Source organism: Schistocerca gregaria, chromosome 1 (assembly GCF_023897955.1).
Source record: "Schistocerca gregaria isolate iqSchGreg1 chromosome 1, iqSchGreg1.2, whole genome shotgun sequence".
NCBI classification, from domain to species: domain Eukaryota; kingdom Metazoa; phylum Arthropoda; class Insecta; order Orthoptera; family Acrididae; genus Schistocerca; species Schistocerca gregaria.
In genome coordinates this window covers 332438683-332457292 of record NC_064920.1, presented here as the reverse complement: position 1 = coordinate 332457292, position 18610 = coordinate 332438683, and the positions used below count along the sequence as shown (strand labels likewise).

Here is an 18610-nt window from a genome sequence, read left to right as displayed (position 1 = left end):
TTACTGAACACATCTGGTTTTCTTTTAATGATCCAACGCGTTTTCTCGAGATAATACAATGTTGTAAGTCAATTGTGCTGTTTGTCAATTACAGCGCGAAACAACAAAAGTCACGTTTTTTTCGTAAAATCCGAATCTGCAATAAAAATGGGATGTTGCTAGTGGAAAATATTTAACTTATTTATCCGTTTTTTAATCCGGTGCGCTAGATTTTTGAGATATTTCATTGTCACAGACAATAAACTCACCCTGTATACTATGACTCCCTTTTATTTATACAAGCCCTGCTGCTAGCTTAGTTTTTTTTTATGAATTTGACCAGCTATGGACCGCTTAGTTTTATGATAATTCCATGAACAAAAATAGATGAAATTGAAAAATGACTCCCAGAGATGGAACCAAGCCCTAAATTTCGATTGCGTTAAATTTTACGAAACCAAATGTCTAGTGGGATAACTCAGTGCAATACGAGAACCTACGAATCGTTGTTTATACGACGAAATAAGAAGATTTGTTAGGAATGTAGTTGCCAACATTGTAGAGTAGTCAAACTGTACAAACATTTATGTGTACTTCATAAACGCTGGCGACAGGAAACAGAGACATCTTCCCGAGGTTGTAGAAAGGTATCCAACTTGGTTTTCGTGCACGTATGCGACACCAACACAATGGAGCCGCAGCTCACTTTGTGCATCCTGCTCGCGAACATCTGCGTCAGATGTTTCTTGAAAAGCGCAAGGGGAACAAAACGGAGCTTGCTTGGAAGAGGGTTGTTGAAAGTTGTGCGAAGATTTCTTGCCTGGATAGAATTTTGTTGCAGCCCCTTCGAACAACTATCGAGAAAGGCGTATTTTGTGCAATATATGTAGATAAAGTAAATTATTACAAACTAATGTGCTGCTGTTTTCGTTGCGTAGGAATACTCTGCGTAACTGAGACTGCAACTAAGATTCACTTCCCAAGCAAAAATAGTTTTCTAGGATCTTCAGGCCGTGAAACATAACCTAGTAAAGCCTATCGTGTCGTCTTCTAAAATGTACGACCCCTACTATAGAGGAAATCGTAATAGAAACCATATTCATTTCTGCTTATGAAATTGGAGCACCGCGAAGTCATTACCACGCAATCAAGAATTCAGTGACACATACTTCTAATAGTAGCACAAATAAGCTTTTTAGACGAGTATAGGGAACAATGGCGAGGTGCTTTAAGAGCTACATTGGAAGCACAGGTTACCAACGACCCTTCCTGATTCAGGTTTCGGGTGGTGTCCTTCAAGCACCCGAGGCACCTGAAGAGAAGTTCTTCAACTGACTGCAACCATTTTTCCACGCTATTCTTGTGCAACCGACCTTATACTTCATCTGTTATTACGTGGACTTCGACGCAACGTCAGAATTCCCTCCTGCTCTCACTTGGGCCAAGTGTACAGTTCGTTGGTACTACCCACAGCAGACACTTTCAAGTCAATTTCGGAGTGAACGTATTCTACCAGCATGTTCCGGCGAACGAACACCAGATCAGCAAATAACTTGTGAAGTTTACAGGGAACTGAAGTAATACTGGAAATCCTGTCGGACGCCATAGATGTGACCGTGAAGGAATTTCGACTGTGTCTTTCAAGTGAGTATAATAATGTAGCCTTTACCTGTTTAAGGAAATGTTAAAACTTTTGTATTTATTACGGAGACGTGAAACTGATGTCAAAATATTTCAAAATCATCCGGCCTTTAGCGTGTGTTTCATTAATGTGGCCGTAGTATAGTAGCTTCAATATCAAGAAAACCGAAAATGTTCCCCAATCAAGAAGTAGTTTACTTTTTTGGTTTAATATTTGTTTTGACTTCACGAGACTCGGTCACAAGCATGAGGACGGAGGGATTTCAGACTATGTATCAAAACATGTCTGCCTATGTTAAGAGCTTTCAGTCGTGGTACGACAAGTTCAAGAAAGTAGGACCAGTTTCTTTCTTGCCGAGCGAAAAGGAAGGAAATGATATCACAAACTTTAAAGTCTCAGAAAATCTGCTCTTGAGGTTTCACGTGAATCACAGGTTCCAAGAAGATTTTAAGACAGTTTGTCATCGTTCCGTGTACACAAACTGCACAATATTCTAGTGCCATCATGTATGTGTTTATTAAGCAAAAGAATGGCGCCGAAGTCGTTCTGATTTTTTTAAAGTGATGTTTTATGTTACTGGTCTCGTTACTGACATAACGGGTTTATTTCATGTTCCGAGCTGAATTTGAGTGAACCAGGGAGAGCCTAGAGGCGAACATTTGATTCACGCCTTTGTATCACGTAGTGATCGATTTGTTTCGCAGGCAAAAATATCTGACCAGTTGGCATGAATATGAACCAGATGTTAGTTTTCAACAAGACAATGTTTTATCTCATTGTGGAGTGCAGTCCCATACCCATTTTGATGGACTTTGCCAGGACAATATATCGGTTGTGACGGCTCCTAAGGTGGGTTTCCGTGTTACTCTGACATAACCTCATTAGATTGTCTTCTATTATCAAAACTCGGGAAATATATCTAAAGGTTTGTAAGCACGGAAGCCTCTCTGTAGGCTGTATTGTGGCGTTATCCTATCTATAACTGTACTGCAGTATTCTACTTGTTTATTTCCTTCTTCCTTTAACAAAGAAACTTTGAACATGGATGTATCGTAAGAGTGCTCCTAAGCGCGGGCTCTCTGCTTATAGAACTTAGAAGGATAACTTTGTCAAAGATTAGAGAACACAAAAGTTGTAACCATAGCTGTGTTAATGACGATAACTGTAATATTACCTGTCCATTTACCTGCTAGCATCTCCTTTAGGCATACATCGGGATACTTAAGCGTTTCAGGTTCTAGACTCGTAAATCAGAGAAATAAATCAGGCGCACAGGATAAGCTGCATCACAACCTTAAACACATTTTCCCAACATCCGTAAAGTGAGAGACTGAGAAGCATAAACAGCTAATGCACAAGGTGGTTGTGGTAAGTTGCTTCGGGACCAAACTGCTGAGGTCATCGGTCCCTAGGTTTACAAACTACTTAATCTAACTTTAACTTACGCCAAGGACAACACAGACACCTATGCCCGAGGGAGGACTCGAACCTCCGACGTGGGGAGCCGCGCGAACCGTGGCAAGGAGCCCTAGACCGCGCGGCTACCTCTCACGACAATGCACAAAGAAAACACAGAACAATGTGTATACAATACGAGTACACAGGCAGACCACAAGCTCGCCTTTCTCCGTCAGTGTGAATATATATATATATATATATAAGCTTACTGAGAGTGAATGTTTCGTAACACACAGGATAAGCTACGCTGTTGGTCATAAAAACTGCAACATCAGGAAGGATAGCAAATAAAGAAATTTCGCTTATTCGGCGTATGTAGTACTAGAGTCGGATGAACAAACGATTAAATTTATAGGTGATTTGAGGGTGCAGAAGTTGTGAAGTTGTGAAGTTTACCGCGCGAAGTAGCCACTTGTGCCAGTAACATGGGCTCTAAGCCACCTTGGCATCGAGCGTAAACGAGTTTCAATGACAGTTACGAGGACGTCATACCATACTGCTCCAGCTCTATGCCAGAAATCATTAATTGCAATGGTTGACGGGTGGTGGCGTGCCTGTCTCTCACCAACCTATGGCCACATGTTTTCAGTGGCTGAGAGATTTGGAGAACGTGCTGGCCAGGGCAACAGTCCGATGCCCTATCAATCTAGATATGTCTGGACAGCACGGACAGCGTACAATCTTCTTTTATCGTGTTGAAATATAACCTCACAGACATCGAAGATAGGTTCATTTGTAGAGAGGGAATTAAGTTGAAAAGAAAGAGAGCGCCAACAACAGTTCTGAGCCCTTGGAAAGACACGAAAGTAACTCAATAAATATACCGAAAATCGGCTTAATTATAAATATTATAAGCGGCAAGATTTTTGTCTTCATTGAGTATTCACTCGTGGCCCAAGGTCAAGATGAAACTGTCAGTTAACTAACATCTTAGTGCCAACCAATCCGCTAAATCAGCAGTATGAAATATTTTGTGTGACGTTGTAACATCGAAGGTAGTTGCAGTACATTGTTCTCATTCTAGTACCATTATCTGTGTAGATTAAGGCACTATACTTTAAACACTTCCGCAAAGTTTGAAGTGGAATCGATAATTTTTGAAAATTGTAAGTGTATTCAGATCTACAGTACAAACGTACAGTTTCAGTGACATTACACCGCATAACTATGAGGAAAAACGATAAATCACGAAAGATAATGTCTACCGCCAGACCTGACGTGCAGCTTATCTGTTTACAGTTACAAGATAACCAAGCACTTCGAGTTGGAACTGAACGTGATATGAATCCACGAAAGCGAACTGTGTGTCGTGGAGTTTTTATGGACTTGGACTCTAGCTTGAGTCCAAGTCGAATGTACTCCTTCGTCGAAACCGAAATATCTTATATGAATAACGGGTTCTGGGATAAACTGTCCGTTTAGGGTCAGATCCTGTGTGACTGAGAGCATTGTGAAATACAGTTTAATGTTATATTATTCTTCTTAATGCCCATTTTCTTCCATTTGACATGAATTTCGTTATTGTGGTAATTCTCCGTGCTGTAATAGACCATGCTAACCTGAGAGTCAAACGAAGAGGGACAAGAGAGAAAAAAAAAAGAGTCAGAGAGAGAGAGGGAGGGAGAGAGAGAAACAACTGTCGCTAAGCTTTGCCCTATACATCAAAAATGTGGTGGAGAATGTAGTTCGGTCAAAATTATATCGCACTGTCCATTTTGTCCAGTAGTTATAAGCACATAAAAATGAAGTATTCTGGAATTAATGTTTTTGACACTGTTGAGAAATAGGGGGAATGAGATCTGGTGTCAGCACATAACCATTTCTCCTCGAATAGAAATAAGGGGGTCGCCTATCTCAACGTCACCATTCGACGGACAGTTCTTCCTCAACAGTGTCGCATGCTCTTCCTCTATGACAAACTGCGGAGACATTTGGCAGTTAACACAGGACATGGATGCAAAGTCTGGTGATCAGGAATTTTGCACCCTTTCATCTCCTCTCGTTGCCAAATGTTGGCGAAGTTTTATTGTCATTAGAATTCAAGCAAATGAAGCATGCGAAGTGGAACAGGAAAGTCTAAAAATAAGACTGACGGGAATTGCAAAATGGCTAAGCACAAATGGACAGAGGATAAATGTTAGGATTTAGATGCATATTTCACCAGAGGAAAAATAGATACCGCCTACAAGAAAATTACGAAACTTTTAGAAACAAAAGAAGCAGTTGTATGAACAACAAGAGCCTAAATGGAAAACCAGTACAAAGCAAAGAAGGGAAAGCTGAAAAGTGGAAGGAACATACTGGGGGTCGATACAAGGAAGATGAACTTCAAAGGAAATATTATAGAAACGTAAGAGAATGTACATGAAGATGAGATTGAAGATATGATACTGCGAGAGGAGCCTGGCAGAGCACTGAAAGACCTAAGTCGAAACAAGGCCTCTGGAGTAGACGGCATTCCGTCAGAACTACTGACAGCCTTGGGAGATCCAGCCATGACAAAACTCTTCCATGTGGTGTGCAAGATGTATGCGACAGGCGATATACCCTCAGACTTCAAGAAAAATGTAATGATTCCAGTTCCAAAGAATTCGCTGACAGGTGTGAAAATTACCGAACTATCAGTTTAATAAGTAATGGTTGTTGACCGGAATACTATGCTTGAAATACTGAAAGTAGCAGCAGTAAAAGACAGGGAGCGAAAGGCTATCTACAATTTGTTAGGGCTGTAACCTATCCCCGAAATTATTCAATCTGTATATTGAGGAAGCAGTAAAAGAAACAAAAGGACAATTTGGAGTAGGAATTAAAGTCCAGGAAGAAGAAATATATAAGTCTATTTGAACATGTTTTGTCCTAGGAGTTGCTGTCATCGTGCAGAAACAACATGAAGCACTGAAAAGCATTACTTCAATTTATCATGGTGTCACAACAGATTGGTAACCGCTTACCGTGTCAACTGAAATGCTTGGTTATCCTTGGAACTGTTGCGGAATTCCATCACTGCACGTTGGCGCGGTGGGATGTCACTATGATAATCCACGATAGCTTACCAACAAAAGAATGGACCTATCTGAATCACCTGTTATGATTTGTTTTGATAACGATTTTCTCTGAGTCCACGCCCTGCTGACAAGCTACATTTCGCAGTAATAGTTGATGTGGATCATCGCAACACGGATGGTGTATTTCACTACTATAATTTTTTATATATTGTGAAGGACCAGTTTCTTGTTCTGAATTGTTGTTCTGTAGTGCTTACCTTTGCCAAGCGTCAAGTTTCGCTCACCTTCAGATACTCGTGGGTTTAAGCCATAGACTAAATATCTCTGGAGTGAGCATTCACATGCGCATAATGGATTTTGTGTTGTCAACATACATTGCCGCCCTGCTCAAGTGTTCTCGGGACGTCGTGTGTTTGACAGTATAGCGCCCTGTATATTTCGAATGTCACTACATCCCTAGTACATACGAATTCTTTTCGTACGTGTCCTGGATTATATATATGTGTTGCGCAGACATTTTGAAAGTATCCATTTGATACCGGGAATAAACCAGCTACGTAACTTTTAAGAGCAAGTGATATTGCATTCAGCTGCTTTGCTATAGGTGTCACAGTTCAGATGCACTCGATTTTTGGTAGTTTTCGGTATGATACGGTAATTTATAGTATTACACAGCCTGTCGTACATTTTTTCAGTGATAGTCTTGCAAAACGACTTGACAATACGCTAGTATTTTTGCAAGTTCCGAAAAACATCGAATTTGCCACAAATTTGCGATTATACCCCTGCTAATTCGTCCTTTTTTCTGCTAGTTCTGCATATTTATTTTCTCGTTTTTGTGACCTAAAGCACAATTTTTCTTACTGGTGACACTTCGAAGTGTTTATTTAACGCATTTTACGTACTTGTTCCCAGTTTATTACATAAATAGTAGACTTAGTAAGAAGGGGGAAAAGGCGATCGGAGAATAAATGTACTGCAAAGCAAATACAGTTGGTCATGTAACGGTCACCCAATATAACACTATTAAGGGAAGTGGAAAGGGACACAAATGAACGAGTTTGGGGATATGTTTACTAATATTTTACGCTTCTTAATCAAATGGTGAAGAAAATAAATTGAAGGCAAAATACACCAAAGAAGATGAATGTGTACTTTGATTAGCTACACTATTGTGTTTATCTGATTTGTGCAGAAAATGTATTTAAGCTGAATGCAGAAACTGGTAGTAGGTGCTGTGGAAAATTAAAAATAGTTGGTATAGCATCTACCTTCAGCCACACACGTCCAAATTTTTCTCTGTCTAAACATTCCTCTTCAAAGTGTTTAGTACACACTTCGGAACATTTTGTGGGGACAAAATTACTCCTCCTTATTTTCTGGAGACACAATTTTACTCGTTGTTCATCCTTCGGGAAACTAAAATATAAATCACACATAATCATTCTCCATGTTCTAGACACACTTAACATGGTCTCCTACTGTAACTTTATGTTAAACAAAAAGGTTTGGACACACATATTATACGAAGACTATTACAGACTCCCACTCTATTGAATTTATCTGTCTCCCGTCTTTCAAATCTATATACATAATCGACAAGTCACTGATAAATGCATGGAGGATAGTATTTGCTGAAACAACTAACCATTCCCTTTCCTGTTCCACTAGCCAGTTTACGATAGGAACTGATTGTTCGTAGTAGGTGCTGTTGAAAATGCAAAATAATTGGTACATCTACCTTCAGCCACAAACGTCCAAATTTTTCTCTGACTAAACATTCCTCTTCAGTTTCTTTGAAATGGCGTGAGCGTTTTCTAGTTTTTGCAGCATTCACTGCGTCTTTTTATAGAATTTCGACAGCAAAATCTTATGAAGACTTGCATCAGGAGAGAAAGCATGAAGCACTTCTTCAGTCCCTATGGTATTGCGACTGTGGGAATTACGTCAACAACATAACAACCAAGCATTGCTTACACATACTCAAAATAAATTCCTTTACAAACCACACATTACACAAAGGCAACTAAGCGAAACCGACAACACATATAAAATCACACGGCCTCCAACACACAAATATGGGCTCAAAGTGTTACTCTCTGACTTTATGCGCACAATGACAGAAAAGCGTTTACTTCTGCGCTGCGAGCAACCATGGACGAACGTCTCCATCCCTCCTGCTTAAACCATAGAGTAAATATCTCTGCAGTGAGCATTGCGTTCTGCGCATGTTGTCAACATTAAACCAGGATCGTTACGTGTTTTCGGGACTTCGCTGTGCATGTGTGCTTTCCGCAGAGTTTGAAGTTTATAATATCAAGAGGTTTTGTTGTGTTTTCACCATTTGTTGATACTGTAATAGCTATGGTGAATTACTGTTGTTGCTACGGATGCAAAGAAAAATATGTGAAAGGAGGGATAGTAACTTTCCATGGGTACTATGGTTAAAAATTTCTAGATGCATTATAATTAAGGCTTGGTTGTGTAGACCAATTTTTCTACGATTTTATGACTATATAATAGATATTACGGCTCGGAAGCATATTTTTGACATTTACAGGTGATATTGAAGTTCATTTGGTCCCTGACAACCCAAGAACCTCCCAAACATTTTTCCTCCTAGGTAGTCTTTCGGATAAGGATACTAAAGACATGATGGTTCATTGTTGCAAGATGGATTATCGGAGTAGAAACGTGCTTCGGTATTTGTTGCCCGCAGTTAATGCGTGTTCAGGTCGCTCACCTGATCTCTGCAGTGCGCCAACAATGCCCTTCTAGTTATTGTTGGCATTTCGGAATATGAATCGTTCTTGCGTGTGTGTCCGTGTTCTTCATATCGACCCTTTGCTACCTACTTCAAATTACGAATATCACCAGGCCAAAAACCAACAATTTACGGAAATTGATCGGGAGTCATTGTGCTTTCACAAAGGAGGCAAAAATAATATTCTGCTAACTATGTGTAAAAGAATAAGTTTAATTGTTTTTTTTCCTAATTTTTCCAAGAAATTAAAAAGATTATTGTGTTTATTTGTAAATTTGTGTGCGTGTTTTCTGTGTACGAATGGGAAGGAACAAAAAAAACCTTTAGGAATTACATTCAGCGTTGTTGCAGATAAAAAAAAGTTAAATGTTGTGAGGGGATCGATGTTCCAATTTTTAGAAACTCATTTGCAGTCTTAATTCACCTTTTTGAGTGACCATCACGCGGCTACACACTGTTCTCTTACATTTGATATTGATATTTATTCGCTTCTCAAACGCTTTAGGTCAGGGTTCAGAAAAAATATCAGCTGGATCAGCATAAAAAGACATATCAGCACCAGAACAATTTAACCCCAGGCACGGTTAGAAACTTCACAGCAACCATTGACCTCCTCATTTTCGAACCATGTTGTTGTTGTTGTTGTTGTTGTTGTTGTCTTCAGTCCTGAGACTGGTTTGATGCAGCTCTCCATGCTACTCTATCCTGTGCAAGCTGCTTCATCTCCCAGTACCTACTGCAACCTACATCCTTCTGAATCTGCTTAGTGTACTCATCTCTCGGTCTCCCTCTACGATTTTTACCCTCCACGCTGCCCTCCAATGCTAAATTTGTGATCCCTTCATGCCTCAAAACATGTCCTACCAACCGATCCCTTCTTCTAGTCAAGTTGTGCCACAAACTTCTCTTCTCCCCAATCCTATTCAATACCTCCTCATTAGTTACGTGATGCATCCACCTTATCTTCAGTATTCTTCTGTAGCACCACATTTTGAAAGCTTCTATTCTCTTCCTGTCCAAACTAGTTATCGTCCATGTTTCACTTCCATACATGGCTACACTCCAAACAAATACTTTCATAAACGACTTACTGATACATAAATCTATATTCGATGTTAACAAATTTCTCTTCTTGAGAAACACTTTCCTTGCCATTGCCAGTCTACATTTTATATCCTCTCTACTTCGACCATCATCAGTTATTTTACTTCCTAAATAGCAAAACTCCTTTACTACTTTAAGTGTCTCATTTCCTAATCTAATTCCCTCAGCATCACCCGATTTAATTTGACTACATTCCATTATCCTCGTTTTGCTTTTGTTGATGTTAATCTTATATCCTCTTTTCAAGACACTGTCCATTCCGTTCAACTGCTCTTCCAAGTCCTTTGCTGTCTCTGACAGAATTACAATGTCATCGGCGAACCTCAAAGTTTTTATTTCTTCTCCATGAATTTTAATACCTAGTCCAAATTTTTCTTTTGTTTCCTTTACTGCTTGCTCAATATACAGATTGAATAACATCGGGGAGAGGCTACAACCCTGTCTCACTCCTTTCCCAACCACTGCTTCCCTTTCATACCCCTCGACTCTTATGACTGCCATCTGGTTTCTGTACAAATTGTAAATAGCCTTTCGCTCCCTGTATTTTACCCCTGCCACCTTTATAATTTGAAAGAGAGTATTCCAGGCAACATTGTCAAAAGCTTTCTCTAAGTCTACAAATGCTAGAAACGTAGGTTTGCCTTTTCTTAATCTTTCTTCTAAGATAAGTCGTAAGGTCAGTATTGCCTCACGTGTTCCAACATTTCGACGGAATCCAAACTGATCCTCCCCGAGGTCCGCATCTACCAGTTTTTCCATTCGTCTGTAAAGAATTAGTGTTAGTATTTTGCAGCTGTGACTTATTAAACTGATAGTTCAGTAATTTTCACATCTGTCAGCACCTGCTTTCTTTGGGATTGGAATTATTATATTCTTCTTGAAGTCTGAGGGTATTTCGCATGTCTCATACATCTTGCTCACCAGCTGGTAGAGTTTAGTCATGACTGGCTCTCCCAAGGCCGTCAGTAGTTCTAATGGAATGTTGTCTACTCTGGGGGCCTTGTTTCGACTCAGGTCTTTCAGTGCTCTGTCAAACTCTTCACGCAGTATCTTACCTCCCATTTCATCTTCATCTACATCCTCTTCCATTTCCATAATATTGTCCTCAAGTACATCGCCCTTGTATAAACCTTCTATATACTCCTTCCACCTTTCTGCCTTCCCTTCTTTGCTTAGAACTGGATTGCCATCTGAGCTCTTGATATTCATACACGTAGTTCTCTTCTCTCCAAAGGTCTCTTTAATTTTCCTGTAGGCAGTATCTATCTTACCCCTAGTGAGATAAGCTTCTACATCCTTACATTTGTCCTCTAGCCATCCCTGCTTCGCCATTTTGCACTTCCTGTCGATCTCATTTTTGAGGTGTTTGTATTCCTTTTTGCCTGCTTCATTTACTGCATTTTTATATTTTCTCCTTTCATCAATTAAATTCAATATTTCTTTTGTTACCCAAGGATTTCTAGCAACCCTCGTCTTTTTACCTACTTTATCCTCTGCTGCCTTCACTACTTCATCCCTCAGAGCTACCCATTCTTCTTCAACTGTGTTTCTTTCCCCCACTGCTGCCAATTGTTCCCTTATGCTCTCCTTGAAACTCTGTACAACCTCTGGTTCTTTCAGCTTATCCAGATCCCATGTCCTTAAATTCCCACCTTTTTGCAGTTTTTTCAGTTTTAACCTACAGGTCATAACCAATAGATTGTGGTCAGAGTCCACATCTGCCCCTGGAAATGTCCTACAATTTAAAACCTGATTCCTAAATCTCTGTCTTACTATTATATTATCTATCTGATACCTTTTAGTATCTCCAGGATTCTTCCATGTATACAACCTTCTTTTATGATTCTTGAACCAAGTGTTAGCAATGATTAAGTTATGCTCTGTGCAAAATTCTACCAGACGGCTTCCTCTTTCATTTCTTAGCCCCAATAAATAATGACCTACTATGTTTCCTTCTCTCCCTTGTCCTACTGACGAATTCCAGTCACCCATGACTATTAAATTTTCGTCTCCCTTCACTACCTGAATAATTTCTTTTATCTCATCATACATTTCATCAATTTCTTCATCATCTGCAGAGCTATATTGACGACAAAAGTGAGTTCAATGAAGAATTTTGCGAGACTATAAAAAAAAGCAAACAACCCCTTGAATAAGCTGGACAACGAAGGATTAAGACATTCTTGAAAAAATACACAGGAAAAGATATTCCTCATGAGTCAATGATCGGAAAAAAACTATGTGGACCCATTGTATGAAAAGGTAACTCTTTTCGGTATGTGAAAGTCAGTGGATATTATTTGATATATACATGGACCAAAATAATAGTCGTTTGATTTTTAAAAAAATTGGAAAAATAAATTTTAATTATGTTGGAATCGTTATTTTTCTAAGGACTTGAGAAGGAGACAGTCTGTCTCGAAACGTTCACTGCAAAAAAGAAAGTAAATTTATTTTTAAAGAATATAATTTTGTGCGAATTAATCTACTATTATTTTGGTCAATGTACACACATAATAAAATAGTCGAAATATCGGTAGGTGCTAAACCGGATATAGTTTGTTTTCGTGTGTATGTCTCCTACGTAGTGTGCACATGTCTATGTGTAATTTTTAATTTAGTTCGTCTGTTACGGGCATTGGAGAATATTAAGAAAGACATTAGCGATTCTACAGTCTGACTATCCATTGACGAAACCACTGGTCTTGTGTTCGGTATATGGTGCACGTCATAGTTGGAAAACTCTTTGCTGACGAGACTGGACGAGAACACCCCATACCACGCAAAGAAGTGGAACGAACGACTCACGCCACGACTGCTCGCGCAGTGCGGAAAGCATTGTGTAAGTTTCGATAATATTGAATAGTATAAAATTAATTATAGGTAATATAAGAGTGCAGTTTTCCACCTCATATCTCGAGCCAATAATTAGTTTTCACATCATGTTCCGAGCCAATAATAAAGTAATAAAAAAGGATTGTAAAATTAGTAAAATCCTTTGATTTTCTTTCAGGTGGGCTACGGAGAAGTGAAGATCAAAAACGTGGGAAGTAAAAGGTTTTAGCCATTGTGATGGATAGTGCCGCATATATACTGAAGGCTGCAGAGTGTCTCCCGGTGTTTTACCCTAAAATTATTCACCTCACGTGTCTGGCCCACGACATCCTTAGAGTCGCTAAAGAGGTCAGAGCCACATTGCCAGAGGTCAACAGCCTTAACTCTTCAGCAAAGAAGGTTTTCATCAAGGCACCAAGTCCAGTGAGAGCTTTCAAGACTGTTCACCCGGACTGTCTTCTGCGACCTGAACCAGTCTTGACGAGGTGGGGAACATGCATTTCAGCTGCAAACTATTATGCAGACAACCACAGAAAAGTTGAAGAGGTATGGATGCGTATGTAGTTATGGACAAATTCAATAAGCAAAGAAAACGAACACAATGTAGAATTCCAATATTAAGCTTATCTCTCTGTACAGTAGTTTTCAGCTTGAAACCGACATTCACTAGATTACTACACTCTTGTTCCATGTCCTAAAGGGCTTTGAAGATAGCGAAAATTTTGCCACAGGGACGCTATGAAGAATTCCAGCGTGTTACACACCCTCTCTTTCATCCGAGTGCACTTGGGTGGCTTCCCAGACCTAATTGAGAAACTTGAAACTCGTAACATGTAAGTTACGAAGGCAGTGGCTCTCGTCGAAGGACTCAGGACACAGAGTTGGCCAGGTCCGATCAGTGAGAGACTTCGAAGAAAATTGGATGCAGTTCTTCATAGAAATCCTGGTTGGTCTACGATTCGGAAGATCGGTTAAGTTACGAAGGCAGTGGCTCTCGTCGAAGGACTCAGGACACAGAGTGGGCCAGGTCCGATCAGTGAGAGACTTCGAAGAAAATTGGATGCAGTTCTTCATAGAAATCCTGGTTGGTCTACGATTCGGAAGATCGCTCAGTTACTGGAAGAGAAACGCTCGGAGAATCTAGATGATTTTTTAATGTCGTCTGATATCGCTACTCTTAAATGTTTACCTGTAGTGTCCTGTGATATTCAACAATCATTTTCAAGATTGAGAATGTTATTATTTGACCCCACAAGAAAAATTTTGATGTAGAGATAAAGGAAAAAGTGTTCAAACAAACACTAATTATTGGAATTTACCAAACTTATCGTGTAAGTACCTATGTTATACTTAATTTTAACCATTGAATTTTAGCCGTTATTGAAAAATATTTGATTGTTATTCATTAATTTTCCCAATTAAGATGCATATTTTAAAGAATTTATCTAAGACAAATGCATAATTACAGAATTTTAGCTGTGTATTTAAAGGCACATACCGGCAGTAAGAGTATGTTTTAACTGCATATTTGGAGCAGTTTTGGCGCATATTTCGTGCGTTTTAAGTGCATATCGATCCGAACACTACTTATTACGAAACCTTATTTCTTACCGGCCTTGGTTCCTCGCATTCCCTGACTATGTTCTCAGCTTTGCTAACCCATTTACAATCTGTAACTGTAAGCCATTGTGAGAGCGATGAAGCAGAGAACGCGTCGCCGATCTGACAAATTTCATAGTGCTTGCTTTGTACGCATTCCGCTAACCAACATTTTTATTACAGCGCTTTTCTGTTGCTAAGGTGAGTTTGGTCTATTCTTGTTCGTGACGTAGAGTGTCGGACATGTCCTAAATTTCTTTGTCACACTTCATCTCTTATGCATAGTTTTATGGACGAACATATTGGCTTTTCATATACCTATCGTTTTGTATTTGGTCGCTATTGGGCGCCCTGTCCGTAGTACCAACACCAAGTGTCTCTTATACATGCAGGGTGTCCCACGAGGCATGTTCAGTATTCAGGGGTAGGATAGGAATGATCTTCGAAGCAAAAAAAGGCTAGTAAACTCGGTCTCTATAACGCATACCTTAAGACCTATGAATACATGATCTTCGACACTGTGAAAAAAATCTCTACTCCTGTAAGCTCTTTGCTTTTCATGTTTTGGGAGAAGACAGTACGGATCAAAATGAGAAATAATTGTCTAGTAAACAAATGCTCTAAAGTGTATACATTAAGAGCTATGAACACGTTCAGTAGAAGAGATATGTGTCTCAGCAGCGAAACTGAACAAGTGCTCACAGCTCTTGCGGTATGCACTATGCACTTTAGAGCACAAGTTTATCACATAATATGGAAAGCAAAGAGTTTGCAGGGTAAGAGATTTGTTCACAGCATCGGAGATGAATAAGTGCCCATAGCTCTTTAGGTATGCATTTTAGAGCCCATGTTTACTAGAATTTTTTGCTTCGTTTGATCGTTCCTGTCGTATCTCTAAATATTTCTGAGACACCTTGTATCGCGTGGGCGTACTACTGGACCTCAAGCATAGGATCTAGCACAAGATTAACGAACAATAAACATTCATACTTCACTATCTCTGCCAAACTGAATACAAGTGGAACCAAGCAGTATTGTTTGTAGCCATGCAGAATTGTTAAATCTGATAATTAACATTCAGTCTATCTTGTGGGGTGTGACAGTTCTACCATTTAATGTATTCAGAAATATGAAATGCCTAAGTGCGTGGGTATTGCTTTCATTTGTTTTTACATACTTCGGGATGAGTGATAAGATCACTCGCAATGGTAGGTGTGACTGTAAAGTAACACCTCATTGGCTATTGAAAGCACTTCGTTTATCATCGTTGGGTAAAATCATCTTCAGTTTGAGTGGTCTACATGCCTAGCTGCGACTGGTCAGGACCTGGGTTCGTTACCAGGTAGTGTCTGGGGTTTTTTCTGGGATGAAAAGCTGAGGACGGCGTTCTCCCTACTTTCAAGGGACAACAGCGGTTGCTGGATTGAGAAAATGTGACTCCATTGCCGAGCTCCCATATTGTTAACCTTGAGAGCAATCTGTCACTGTATGTTTCTATTAAACTACCTTAACACCACATCACCGGCCGGTTTTTTCGTCATAATCTGTAAAAACAAAACAAATCTAAATGAGGTAGCATGATATGTGATGTAGAGAATGGGTAATGAATAAAGTGAAAATATATTTAACTAGAATTACACAATTATTTCATGATAAACTGTGAAACGTAGAACTTTCTGTGACTCATAACGCTTTTGACTGACAAGCAACGTTTGAGACAAAATGGCTGACGTCACAATAACGCAATGATAAAAATCAGTGGAAACGAAATATGTTTATCAATTTAAAATTAGAGAAAAAGAATGTTCTTCCGCCATATTGAGCTTTAAATGGAACCACACTTCTGGCTATTCATTGTCTAAGGAGTGATTGCATCTGTCAGTGTCACCTCAAATCATATACAAGCAGCATATAAATAGATGGAGGCACAATAAACGTTGTGCTGGGTATGGGGAAAACACACATAGACATGCGCACCTGAACCAAAACATTGGGACCACCTGCTTAATAACTTGTTGGCAGATCTTTGGAAGATGCAACAATTCTGCATGGATTCGACAACTCCAGATGAGTGATGTCAGTATACGCACCTGTCACACAATTCCCATAAATTACAGGCCGGTGGTTTATGGGTGCGGATCTTGTGCCCTATGGCGTTGCAGATGTATTCCATTGGGTTCTGATTAGGTGACATTAGCTTTAGTTAATGGTCCTCAACCACTGTAGTGTGATTCTGTCTTTCTGACACAACTATTATCATGCTGGAAGATGCCATTGCCCTCGGTGAAACTATCAAGCGTGAAGGGATACACGTGGTCCGAAACAATTTTTATGTACAGTATACCAACAGGCTTTCATGGTACCTTCGATTGTTGCCACATGTCCCATGGAACCGCAGGAGAATGTTCCCCATAGCATAACAATTGGCCTAGTAGCCGGTGTCCGTACCATGGTGCATGTTTCGAGCACCTGTTCCCCTGAATGATGGTATATTCGGGCACGACCATCGACTTGGTGTAACAAGAACCGTGATTCAGTCGACTAGGTGACTTATTTTCACTGATCCATGGTCCAGTCTCTGCGTTCCCGAACTACTGAATCGCAGAGTCATAGTCGACAATGTGGGAACATGTCCATTGTGGAGCCCCCTTTTTAACAATGTGTGCAAACGGTACGCTCCGAAACAACTGTGCCTGCATCAGCATTGTACTCTGTTGCCACAACTGCCACAGATCGCTAAGTTCGGACGTCCAACAACTTGTCGCCTACTCGTGGTTTCGCCATTCTTTCCGTAGATGTTAGTGAAAGCAGTATGCGAACAGCCGACCTGCATCGACGTTTCCGAGATCCTCGTACCCAGACGCAAGAGCTAAAGCCTCTTATGTCAGTGGATTTACTCTTTTGTGGCCCTTATCGTTGCTAGAATGATTACCAAATCGCTTCTGCTCCGCATGTATACTCTCCTTGCCAGGTCTCGTGCCTGCAACGCCACACGGGGCACCGATTCTCTCCATGGGTGGTGGTCCTAATTTTTGTCCCAGATACATTCCTAATGCACAAAATTGAGCCTAAATAGTCTCTAATTTCCCGTTATTATTGAACTACAGTATCTACTGTGTTTAATAAAAGTTAATGTCCGTAGACAGATTCTAGAGCGCTCACATAGTGAGTTCACCGTTTGGCCCTGAAGTTCAAAATAAATCAAAGTTTCCTAAACCAGAAAACCCCGAGCGGGGCCAAATCATGGAAAAGTACAAACCTTTTTCAAGCATTCACTGCTGATATAATAGTACAAGTTTATATGCAAAATGTAGATTGTGTACTCCAGGCTACATTATACGGTGAGTTGAACCCCTAATCATTTGAATATTGACGTTTGTTGCACGCTGCCTTCATAGCGCTGCAATTTAAGAGGCAGCAGTGTAGTTGCATGGGGGCTTACCGCTTAACATGCAATTACAAACGCTGCACACATACGAAGCACTGTCAGATCTGAAAGTAACGTAATGAGCTAAGTGCTATTAATTAATTTCCTAGCTCCAACCAGCTATCAAACTTCTAAGATTTAGAAATGCTGTCCGCCATTTATGAGATCAATATCATTATAGACTATCCTCTATGGACGACCTGCAAAGACGCGAGATGACGAGAGCTGAAATTTGTTACAGGTGATGGTTCAGCGACACACGACTTACGACGCGCTTGTCGCTTCCATTCGGCAGACGGAAACAGAAGACCCGCTTCGGACCTTCGGCCCCAAACAAAGGTACTCCAGAAGAAACAGCAAGACCGGGCTGCCTGTTCAGTATACGGAGAACTGAAAGCATCTGCAAAGAAACATTTGCTTTTCCTATTTCGCCCTACAAACTGTGACTTTTGGAATGGTGGAGAGTCAATAAAAGCTGAGAGTTTTTCACACTTCGAAAAATAATTCGTTTTCTATGAAGTCAGCCTGATTATGGTAGTAAGAGTCAACGGACGTGGAAGGGAACAGTAGCGGAGAAATACTAGCTGATTAACCGGCATTGCCCAGACATGTATTCACTCCAGTCTTCTATTAGTTTTTCTCCTCCTTCCCCTTTTCTCTATCCATCTCTTCCTTCCCCTCCCCCTTCCCATCTCTTCCCCCCTCTCTCTTCCCACCTCTTCCTCCCCCTATCTCTGCCCATCTGCCCCTCTTTCCTTTCTTTGTCCATCTCCTCGTCTCGTCTCGTCTCGTCTCTC

The 18610-nt window shown here is 40.2% G+C and overlaps 1 protein-coding gene across 2 annotated transcripts in view; it reads left to right on the top strand.

The window, feature by feature from the left end:
* Positions 1 to 18314, top strand: part of LOC126344189 (uncharacterized) — a 131367-nt gene extending 113053 nt beyond the window's left edge. Inside the window, exon 6 of one of the 2 annotated variants that reach the window (XM_050002000.1) lies at positions 18055 to 18314. In XM_050002000.1, the coding sequence (XP_049857957.1) occupies positions 18055 to 18207 (153 nt within the window). In that variant the 3' untranslated portion in view covers positions 18208 to 18314. The remainder of the gene's footprint in view (positions 1 to 18054) is intronic. The other variant, XM_050002001.1, reaches the window with a different exon arrangement.
* The last annotated feature ends 296 nt before the right edge of the window (positions 18315 to 18610 follow it).